The 12,434-nt window shown below is 36.5% G+C and overlaps 1 protein-coding gene across 1 annotated transcript in view; it reads right to left on the reverse strand.

The window, feature by feature from the left end:
- The window catches only part of trappc10 (trafficking protein particle complex subunit 10), a 57,077-nt gene that overhangs the window by 25,093 nt on the left and 19,550 nt on the right, over window positions 1-12,434 (reverse strand). Inside the window, exons 7-11 of the mRNA XM_030124386.1 lie at window positions 10,882-11,129; window positions 7,084-7,230; window positions 4,637-4,751; window positions 311-387; window positions 72-163 (exon numbers count right to left, since the gene is read on the reverse strand). Coding sequence (XP_029980246.1) covers window positions 72-163; window positions 311-387; window positions 4,637-4,751; window positions 7,084-7,230; window positions 10,882-11,129 — 679 coding nt within the window. The remainder of the gene's footprint in view (window positions 1-71; window positions 164-310; window positions 388-4,636; window positions 4,752-7,083; window positions 7,231-10,881; window positions 11,130-12,434) is intronic.

Raw genomic sequence — 12,434 nt, forward strand, 5'->3', positions numbered from 1 at the left:
GGGTAACTGAAATCAGCAGTGAGCACTGCAAAGACAATTATGAGTGAAGTAGCAGCTTCACTCCTTCTTACATGTAGAACTCAGCCAGGCTTTTCCCCACCAGTCTGGCAGACCTCATCCGGCTGATGGCCCTGTACATCTCCATAGCAGCATGAGATAGTTCCTGACGCAAGAAGAGGCCAAGAAGTGATGGAGGTGGGCGAGAAAAGGAAAGGGAGACAGAGAAGAGATAATTAACTCCACTGCTTTTGCTACAACAGTGTGTGAAAATCATTTTAAAAAATTAGGACTGGAAAGAGAATCCACTTACAAGGTAGTGCCTTTCAAATGCTTCCACAGATGACAAAGCTTCTTTCAACTTTTTGTAAGGGCTTTGCAAACTGTTGACTGTGAAAGGAGACAAAAGACAGTGACGAACACACCATAAACTTCCTTGTTGTGTGTGAAATATTAAAACATCTTTATCAACACGCCTAGCTGAATAGGCTCAGATGTTTTCCTTGAAGAGGAAATTCCAACCATGACAGCGGAATGTTGAGTCAACAGAACGTCTGCTGATAAGACTGATGCATTGTTTCATGTCTGCTGGTGAAAGCTGCACTTGAACACAACTCAGATTAATCAAACTTTAGTTAATGCCTTCAAACCAATCGATGAAATGTATGGTGCATTGGAAGAAATGGACAAAAACATCAATAAAGGACAATGCAAGCAGCAATTAATCATTTAGTTACTGAGTGTTAAATTCAAGCAGTACAGCAACTTCCATAAAATGAATAACCTTGGCTGTGTTGCGTTGTCAGCAGGAGGCGCTGTTGGTTACATTACACATGGCTTTACTAAACTGAATAGAAGAATCCAAGCTTTCTGTTGTTGTTTTCTCTTCTAAAATACTTGTGATCTCTTCTATCACAGATTACACAAATGAGTCCACAGTATCTATAGCCCTGAAAGCAGCATTATTAACTGGTTCTGTTTTTTAGAACAGCTACAAGAGACGAGAGCCAGAGCATCTGGTCAGAGTTTGTACACGTTAGGGCTGAACGATATGGACAAAATTTCATATCTCGATATTCATGCCAGATATCTCGATATCGATACGATACGATATGACTACGGGTTCGGTGAAAACCAAGCATTTTTCAGAAAAATACAAACATCATAATACAAAAGAATGTGGAAAGTGCAGTTTTATTTATAAGAACTCACTGCCAGTCATCAACATTAACAAAGTACAAATAAATGAAATTTGTTATGACTTCCACAGCTGTACATGCAGGGTGAGCATGGGGGAAATCTATATTGTTTATATTGTTGCATTTTCGATATTAATATCTTGAATGTTCATATCTAGATATCAATACGATAACGATATATCTTTCAGCCCTAGTGCACATTATGTAATAACGGAGCAATATGTAGTAATGTAATATTTTTTCACCTTATTATGCAATAACATGCCACATTTTGTAATAAAATTCTGAGCCCTTTTTATAATAAACTTTGCTGTATTTTGTAATAACTTATGACGTATTGTGTCTTCTAAATTTCAGTGAACGACTAAGTTTCTTGTCAGTGATACTTAATTAGTGCAGCTTTTGTCTCTAACTTGCAAAGATATTGTCCATTATAATCAATACAGTTACATTTGATTTAGGTTTGACCAATGAAGCATCCTATTAGATTTTTAAAATGAATTCTAATTATGCTGGAATGCTTGATGTTGTTTAACTGGTATGATGGTTTTTCCAATCAAGGCATCAATTTTTATGTTTTATTACATAATACATATTACATAATATTACATTTCCTTTAAAAAAGCGCTACACCCGCATTTTGTAGTAACTACTGCAATATGTAATAAGTTATAGCAAAATATGTCAAAGTGTATAACAAAATGTGGTCAAGAATTTTATTACAAAATGCGGCATGTTATTATAAAATGTGGTGTTATTATGCAATGAGGTGAAAAATTACTGCATTATTACATATTGCACTGATATTACATAATGCGGCGCTGCAGGGTTCGGTAATGTAATGTTATCTTAATAATACTGATAGTACAACTAAAACGGCGGAACTGAAGTGTGAGCACAGTCCCGAACAGTTAAAAGCAACAAACACACACAACAAAATGATGGCAGAAAAACCAATCCATTCGGCGCCTACAACTCAGTTAAAAGCCACAGCATTTGCAGGATGTGTCAAGTGCCAATGAAGTATTCTGGGAACACGACAAACATGATTAACCATGTTCAACGCTTCCACCGGAGTTGCAAGAAAAGCAGGATGAAAATCCAGTTGTTGTTGCCAATCAGATGCTGTTTTTGAAACAGTAAAATGTTTTGTTTTGTTTTTCTCCCTCTACCCTCAGGGTTTCTATGCCTAATCATGATTTTGGTTGAAGTCAGAACTCTTTTCTTGAACTGAAAAAAAGCAGCTTGTTTTTTTGTTATGACCTGTTTATTACTATGTGCTGAAGTCCGCAGGCATTTCTGTATGAGCGCTACTGCTACAGAATTCTGCATTTTATGAAGCTGTTTTTTATTTTATTTTTGGTACATGTAGCAAAAGGTATTTATTTGTGAATAACAGCCACCATTTAAGTTATGATTTAGAATATGCTGTCAGTGTTAATTTGCTGTATTGATTCTGCTACACGATTACTGTTTATCTCCCTGTTGGTTCTTTTCAGGTACATGTATAACCTTCCAGTTAACACATTTTTGTTGTCTCAATAAAAGACAATGGAAGCAAATTCAACAGCTTGTTTTCATTATGGATCATTAGAAATGCACTTAGCTTTAAAAGCAGCAAGTACTTGTCATACAGTGAGAAAAATATTAACAAGTGGTGCCAGGCACAACAAACCCCACCCCTCACAAGTATTGCAGCTTATTTTGGCATCAATCCAGCTGATGTCATCATGTCTATGCGTGTGCTGATGTCCGCATATCAATTGCCTCTATGTATGTGCCAAGTCTGAAGTAAATTGAAACAAAATTGATGTTTTTATAGACATTTGAAATTTTGCCCATTATAAGCAAATGGAAAAAAAGAAAAGATTTTTAAAAATTCATAAAAAATAGGAACTTTGACCTACTTTTCTCAAAATGTAATCACATCTATTCTGGCGCGCTGGCAAACTGTAAACCATATTTGGCATGACTTCAACCAATAGTTTTGCTGCTACAGACATGTAAAATTTTGCCTATTATAAGTAAATGGGGAAAAAAAGATTTTAAAAATTCATAAAAAAAATTTGAAATTTGACCTACTTTAAACCCAAATGTAATCACATCTATTCTGGGCCACAGGCAATCTATAAACCCAGTTTGGTATGAATTCAACCAATAGTGCTAGAGTGTTAAACAAACCAACCAACCAAACCAAAAACCCCTTTCCTCCCCTTCAGGGGGCAGAGTAATTAATTGCGGGGTGCATCCATAATCGTTTATAATCGAACTGTAACCCTCTGAATCGGAATCAAATCGAAAGTAACCTAGTGATGTACACCCCTAATAAACAAAAATAATTTTAGAGAGGTATTCTGTTGTAAAGCCTTGCAATTATTTATAAACTAAACAAAAATATAAAAACCAATAAGAACAAACAAAAACTTGGAGGAATGTATTACAATAGTAGGGGCTCCTAGTTATTAAAGCTTAAACAAGTGGTGCCAGGAACAACAAACCCCTCCCCTCACATGCATTTTGCCTATTATAAGTAAATGGGAAGAATTTAAAAAATCATATAAAATGTTAACATTGACCTACCTTTCCCAAAATGTAATGACATCTATTCTGGGTCACTGGCAATCTATAAACCCAATTTGGTATGAATTCAACCAATAGTTTTGCTGCTTAAGTGTTAACAAACAAAAAAACAAACAAAAAACAAACCAAACCAAAACCAGTATCCCTTTAGGGGGCGGGGTAATTAGTAAAAATGACCTCACTTTCAAAAATTACACTTTTTCCCCCACAGATCTCCAACCACAGGCAAAGGTCCCATATAGATTGTTTTTTGTCCTGAGTTGTAGTGTATTTTGGTTTCAAGTTCATTTTCTTGCTCTGAACCTCTGAAAAATACAGCGAAGACACAAGTCAGAAAGTGGCTGAACTTGAGATTTAGCTTCTGAGACTTAACTTCATGAAGTCATGAAGTCATAAACCACTGGATGAATATGACATAATAGATTAAGCTTAATAGAAAGAATTCAGATGCATGTGTGTGTGATGAAATTTATGATGTGGCAAATATGTCCTGCAGGCGTTTTGAATGTACACGTGTCTGCTGACAAGAAAAAACGAAAATAATGACAGACTGAGTTAAAAGGTCAGATCACATATTCATGACATCGAACAACCACAGTAAGCTGGTGAAGAAGCTGCATCGACTAAACAGCTGCTGAGGAGGGTTTTCTCACAAAGAGCACCTACTGTTTGAAAGTCCTAAACACACTTGTCATTAATGGCAAGTGTGAAAAATGTAGGCTTGTTCAAGTATCATCAGTAACAAAAGTGATATCTGAATTTAGTGCTTTTGAAAATAATGTTAGAAAGCGCTTTCCAATAAAATCCTAAAAGCATCAGATGATGTGAATTTCATTTTGACAATGGAATCTGGAACATACCAGTCTCAGGCCTCTCATCCCCTAGTCCAGCCAGCAGATCGACCGTCCTGTTCAGGTCCTCAGACGTTGGGCCCTTGTCTGACACCAGGCCACAGAGTTCCCCCAGAGACTTCAGCTGAACAGGCAAGACAGGAGGGATTATAGCACGAAATCTTTTAGAATTGGGAGAAAATACTCTTACCAGATTCATTCTTTTAAAAGAGCGATATGTCATAATTCTACATTAAAGATAAAAAATGACCTAAAAGTACCTAAGAGTGTGTAGAATAAAGAGCTTTAAGGTTGTGTTGACTTTGTATTGGGTTGCATAGACATAAACAGAATTTTTTACACAGCCTCGAGCCAATGTGTCACAGTGAATGTATGTGACCACTAGAGGGAGTAGTGAGTCAATTGCCTGTTCTCCCAATGGCAATGAAAACTAATGCCAAGTGATTTAAAAAAAAAAAAAGCAACGCTTCTGTTGTTTTCACCATCAGACACAGGCTTAACCCTTTGGTATCTGGGTGAGCCTATTATGCATACTTTGCACTTCTTGTTATCAAAGTTCAAATTATTTTTCACAATTTCAATTGGGTTAAAATTCATTTTTGCGTGACTTGAGTATTTGGTATTTTTATTTAAGGCTCAAGTTAATGAAACAAAAAAATGTAAGAGACAGGGTTCCTACAGGTTTCTACAAGTTAAATGTAAGACTTAAGATCTTTTTAAGACTACTTAGAACAGAATTTAATGCCCATTTCATAAGAATGAAAGGCTCATTGTTCACTTTCAAAACGAGCTGTGTCTTGATGTACACTATTAATCCAATGTAAACCATTACCGTAAACGTACTAACTATATCTGAGTCAGGGAACGAGTTTAAACAGTTCTGTGATTCCATCATTGGCATGGTAGGACATGTGTTTAGCTTCAGTATTTAGAGTCCACAAAACCCTTGCTTTTACGGTTGTGGTAGAAGCAAACGTCATTCAGAGGTGGATTTTTTTTTCGCTGCTACTGTACTAGGCGCACTAGCTGGTGCTGACCCCCCAAGTTCACAAAGTCAGCTTTCTCGGGTGACACACACATGACTAACAGCTGAATGTGTGTTGGGTTAAATGTTTCTCATCAAGGGCTGCAAAGTTAGTGATAATTGGTTCTTAATTTCAATATAAATTGTCAGGTTGGAACAGGTGGAACTGAGTAGACTAACGTTACTATCTTTGCAGCTTGAACATTTAACAGACGCATTTAACTCAATACAGCAAACAAGTTTATGGCAACATAGCTTAAGACCTACCATATCAAATTTAATACCTCATAGGACTTCTTTAAGGTATTAAATCAAAATTTGTAAATTCAAGACTTTTAAGACCATGTGGGAACCCTGCAAAGTTAAAAACAAACTATGAAAAAATTTTGACATTATTCCATGACTTCTGAATATTACGCACACTTGGTGTTTAGGAAGGGCCTCTCTGGGTGGGATAACAGGGGCTACAGTATAAAAAAAAAAGAAAAATCAAAGCATTTCTTCTCCACTGCTGAGTTATTGGTACTGGTGGTGATTATGAAGTTTGTGACGGTGTAAAATTACTATGTTATGATATAATGTTTCCGGCCATTTGATGATCCATGGTTCAGACTAAACTGTGACAGCGCTGACCTCGTTTGGAGGATTTCAAACAGATCTTTAGCTCAGCTATTGACGACACAAACCATACAAAAAACTGAAGTGATTTGTGGTTTCACTGTGGCTGTTTTCTGTCTCAAAACAGAGCTAAGCTAACAGAGCTATAATGTAAACTATCAGCTGACTTTTATTTAGATTATAAGGCACAGTGTCATTTTGACCAACGGTCAAAATAGCCATCCACAGCTTTTTAGTTGAAGAAGAAAACTTGATGATACCATAATGCAGATGTGTGTAAATGAGCTTTATACTTCATTCAGCGATAGGTGTAGTCTGAGGTGACCTAGTGCCAATTTGTCTGTGGTTTTGGAAGCTGTGAATGTGTTCTATAACCCCTTTAACGTTACTCCAGTGTAAATGAATAAATTGTTTGGCTTTGTACGATATGGGCCCTCTTCTAATCTTTCACCCTTTCCTTATCAGCTCCTAAAATAAAACCGAAATTAAAACTATTCAATTCCTGAGTAAAAATAAAGATGAAACTATGTATGTCCTGGTAAAACTAAACTGAAATCAAAACTCAGTGTTGCTTCACTATTATTTTTTGGTTCAGAAAACTCTGACTGACAATGATCCAATTTTTTTTTAATCCTTATACAACCCCTCCTGATTTTGCCTGACAACGGACCCTCTTGCTACATGGTTGGCAGTCTTGACAGCTTAATGGAGTTGCATAATACCTTTGTAATAACGCCGCGCTGACGGTCTGTTTGACAAAAACACAAGAGACATATCCCAGAGGTGACACAAGTGACAAAGGCATTAGTGTTACCTTGTCAGTAGCATAGGCCCACAGGCCCACAGTGTGAGAACAGTTGGCAGCTAACTGAGCCTGATCACAGCAGCCCTCGATCCTGTGCAGAACCTCCAAGCAGCTGAGGAAAACCCAGCAGTCCAGAGCCCCTTCCAGGACCGACACCTGGACAAAAACAAGACCACATGTTACTCCAGGCAGTGATCGAATTATCTTCACTTTAGGTGTTCACACCAGTGATCTTTAGAGATGATGATGACCCTTGTCCCCTCATCTGTTGCGTATAATATAAAGCATTATGAACACTTGCAATATTGCCATGTGTTTGTAGAGCTCCGCACACCAGCTTAGTCAGAATATATACTCAGCATCAATGAAAACTTTACACTTTTTTTTGTTGTTTTGTTGTTGTCTTTTTATAAATAAACCTCCACCCCCACCCCCACCCTGAAGGATTTGGACAGTGACCCACCCATCTGGTCAACAACCCTGAAACTCACACACAATACCCACTAATGACCCTACCCCTAGGGCAGGGGTGGCCAACCCTGGTCCTGGAGAGCCACAATCCAGCATGTTTTAGATGTTTCCATCTTCCAGCACACCTGATGGTCATTATCAGGCTTCTGCAGAGCTTGATGATAGGCTTATCATTGGAATCAGGTGTGTTGGAAGAGGGATACATCTAAAACATGCTGGATTGTGGCTCTCCAGGACCAGGGTTGGCCACCCCTGCCCTAGGGACACACCCCCCTTATGACCCTAACACTTAAATTGGGAGTGACACCCAACACTTAAGTTGGGAGTGACACCCAACACAGACCACTCCCCCTGTAGGTTTATAAATCCAGTTTCCCCCATCAGTTATTAGAACTGAAGAAGTCTCTTGGATGAGAGACGAAATGTTTTCAAAAAGAACTAAACCAGTCCAGCTGAACCGAGAAGAACTACCAAGAAGAATGATGACCTGGGCAAATCAGAACCTACACAGACATTTTTTTAAAAGTACTTTTTTCCAATCCAACTTTATTTGTAAAGCACTTTAAAACAACCACAGTGGCCCAAAGTGCTGTACAGAAAAATAAATAAAAACCAAAATAACACAGTAAAATACAAAAATAGATAAAAAGACATAGAACAACTGTAAACATAAAATAAAATAAATAAATAAATAAATAAAAAAATAAAAAAAAAATACAGAAGACTAGATAAAACCTAAATAAAAGAATAAAATACAAGAATAGATTAAAACATAAAACACTGTACAGTTAAAAACAACAACAAATAAGAACAATAAACCAATACCAAATAAAACAACTGAATAAAAATAATACATTCAAACAGCATTGATTTCTGACTGAGTTAATTATAACACCTCAAGGTATGCCGATGACCACTGAATTGTGACCATTTTTGACCTCCTCAGTGCTGCCATGTGATTGGCTGAAAAAAGCATAAAGTGATTTTCCTCAGTGGTCAGTGCCAATCCTGTACTTATAACCCTGGGACTGATATTGTCTATAAAACACCCCAGAAAGGGAAGAATAACCAGATCTCAAGAACGATACCATGCCAAGATTATCCGAGAATTAACGTCACTGTGCCTTGGGTCCACAGTGACCACCCAGAAATCCAGATCCTGCAACAGTATAATGCATGTCCCTGCACTGCACAGGTCACATGCCTTTTGGCCTGATCTGTCACCCAGACATACTCCATGTCCAACAAATCGTCAGGAGTTGGTGACAGCTTTGCAGCAGAAGTGGCAGAACATCCCCCAGGACAATATCAGACGTCTGGTGGACTCAGTGAGAAGGCGTTGTACAGGCTGTGTCCAGGCAAATGGTGCTCATACCAGATACTGACTACTGTGATTTTCAATTTTATACTGTTTTTATTTCAACAAATTTAATGGCCTTGGTTGTGCAATAAATACACATCATTCATTAAATTTCATGTTTAGAATTGTACAGGCAATAAATCAAGGCAGAGTTGATTTGAAAAAACATAACTATTAAGCTCCCACAATGAAAAAAAGTGTAAAGTTTTCATTAATTCCGAGTCTATGTAGCGAAGGCTTTAATTTATTAAGAGGTATTCAGTGTAATTTTTTGCGAAATGGAAACAGCATCACTATTTATTTGAGTGTAAAAGATATAAATGTTGGTCACTAGTTATACTCATAATGGTGCTTAGTATCAAGAGTGACAAAAAAAACAAAAACAAAAACCTGGATCTACAGCATTTTGTTAGAATGACCTCTTAAAATTACAACTAGATCCTGAAGGTAGTTATGAAAATTATTCAACACCTGTCTTTGTCCTTTAAAGAGTAAAGTGAAAAACTGTACAGAGGAGGGGTTTTAGAGGTTTATGGTTCTTCAGCAGAAAAGACAATGGCAAAAAGACAACGATCAGCAATCACAGAAACTAGTAAAAGCTAAACCATAATCAATATCAGCACGTGAATAGGCTAATTAGGCCTCATGTTTTGAAGGCTTCTTATACATATGATACATGAAATATTATAAAATACATTATAATATGTTCAGAAGATATGTTTGTTAAATAAAAGTGTTTATAATTACAACGTGTCTAAATAGAGGTTGGATCAACCAATCACATAGCCATATTTTTAATTTTCTCATTTTCATCCTTTCAGATTTGACTCCTTCCTTGCATCAAACTTTTTCCCTATGATAGGAACTCTGAGATGATAATCAGAATGACTGTGAAGCTGAATATAAGCAAAACATTTGTGCTTATGGTGAACTTCTGAACAAGCGGCCTTTGTCATCCATGAAGAAGAAGGTAGACTCCAAAGCATATAAAATGGTATCACTTCATTATTATCCTATCATTATTTATACATTATATCAGTGGTTCCCAACCTTTTTTGGCTTGTGACCCCATTTTAACATCACACAGTCAAATGATCGGGTCAGTCAAGATATACCCTCTCAGATATTATATCCAGCATTTTACTTAAACTTGATTTTTATTCAGAAAAGTGTGTTGTGTTTTAATTATAATGAAATATATATTGAATCATTTTTTAAAAATTATGAGTGATATTTCTTTTTTTTTTTTTTTTGATCAACTACTAGAAATTTCAGGTGACCCCATCTGAATTCCAGGCGACCCCACCCAAAGGTTGAAAAACACTGCATTATATCATTCATTCATTCATTCATTCATTCATTCATTCATTCATTTATTTATTTATTTATTTATTTATTTATTATGTGTGTCAAATTGTGTCAATCAGTTTATGTATTCTTGTGTTCTGGTGTAAAATGCGTTTTGGGAGGTCATAGTGATCTTGATTATTTGCATGTGACCAGTTTGTTATGAGTTCATTTTTAAGTCAAAGTGAATATTTGAGCTAAATTTGCAGAAACTCCTTCTAGTTGTTAGCATGATATAAAAGAAAACCTGAAAGTACAATGATTCTTTGCTTTGTATGCAAGTTTGAGTTTCCAAAAATCACAATCTTACATAGATCTTGTCAAAAGCCTTTGCTCTAGGATGTGGATCATGGGTGAGTTTAGTTTTGGGGGAATATGTATTTAATATACATATGATTGTTCATGTAAATTTGAGTCACATTTACAAGAACTTTATTTTTTTATGTTAATAAGTAGACGTTTCCTGTCAATTAACAGGCTGCCCGAAATTAATTTTGTATATCACATGGTAAAATAACTGAATAACTGGAGTCACAAGTAACAAGTCAAATGATGTAACAACAAGCACAATGGAACCAGTCAACCATCTTCATCTCCACCTAATCAAACACATTTAGGGTCTACTTTACCTCCAGTAGTCGCAGCTCCTGGACACAGTTGTGGAGCAGCTCCAGGGCTCTCTGGGTGACCTCCCAGGGCCTCTGGAGGAAGATGAGTAAGGTGCACTGTCGAGAAAACAGGTAGCTCCTCAGGTCTAGCAGACTGGCCTCCCCGCGCTGGATCCCGTCCCGTTTCTCCATGTCGATGGGTCGTCGTAGCAACAGGCCGTTCCAGCAGCGCACAGGGGCGCAGAACGAGCCCAACCAGTTAGCTGTATCTGTGGGCAAAGAGAAGGGAATGTGGATGATGGAGGCTGTTCCATGCAAATCAGTAAACAAACACTATACAAGTCTGGAATTTTTAAAGAAGCAACATTTTATCATTAGGATTTTAAGCTTCATCAATGACATATTTTTCACTGAGCTTTACTGAGAATTTATACCAAGCAAGAAACTATCATTTCCAACATGAAAACAAAAAGATGCTGAATGAATAATGTTGCACAAAAACATCTTTCAACAAACAAGTTTTCCATTTCATTGCAACAAACTGTTGATTCTGAGTAATATGGTCAGTCTGTGATATCTACAAATGATTTCTTTCTGCATTAAAAACAATATTTCCACAGAAAAAAACTAATTTTGACTATATTTTCCCATGAACTGTTACTTGCTGATCAACCTGATCTGCAAGGCCAGTAATGTTTTGGGGGTGGAGCTGAACTCTGACAGTGGTGTCAGAGAGGCCAAAGTTGTCCAAGATCAGGACAATCCCACAGTTCTACTCACCCACTCTGTGACACGCTGGTCAGTCACAGGAGGATGTTCAATGATAGACTGATACCACCTAAATGCACCACTGAACCACACAGGAAATCATTCCTACCTGTGGTCATCAGACTGTTTAATTCCACATTACAATTAAATAATTGTAAGAACACAACAATATTTCTGCATACTTATTTCTGCATATTTCTTTAATTATCATAATGATAATATATTGTCTAGTACATATTGTATAAATTGCTGATGTAATTGTGTCTTAATAGTGTTCTAATATGTACATTTGAAATATGTATTTATTTATTTAGTTATATTGATATTTTTTTTCCTGCTACTTTTTATTATACTTGAATGGAGCAACTGTAGTCCACAATAATTTACTCGCAGGATTAATAAAGTATTCTGATTAAATTTCCCTGAAAGTATGTCTTAATGGGCTGGTAATTAACTTTTTTTTTTTTTTAAATTGCTATATCACATGTTCATCATTCAGTGCTCTAATGAAAATAAATGGTCAAAAAATTTTTGATTCAAGGGTTTTATTTCACTTACAGTTATTTGTACTGTGTGGTTTTCTTTTTGTATTTGATACTCATTGTGCTTTTACTGGCTTTGAATATTTCCTGGTTACAACTTAAAAATAATAATATCAGTTCATTAACTCTCAACATTTTTCTGAACAAATATGCCACCATATCAACTAGTAGCATTAAACAAATGCACATTCATTGATGTTGACCCTAAAGGAACTCTTTCACCACCAAATGAGATCACAAAGCATGATGGTAGAGTTAGATTCA

This window comes from Sphaeramia orbicularis, chromosome 21 (genome assembly GCF_902148855.1).
Source record: "Sphaeramia orbicularis chromosome 21, fSphaOr1.1, whole genome shotgun sequence".
Classification (NCBI taxonomy): Eukaryota; Metazoa; Chordata; class Actinopteri; order Kurtiformes; family Apogonidae; genus Sphaeramia; species Sphaeramia orbicularis.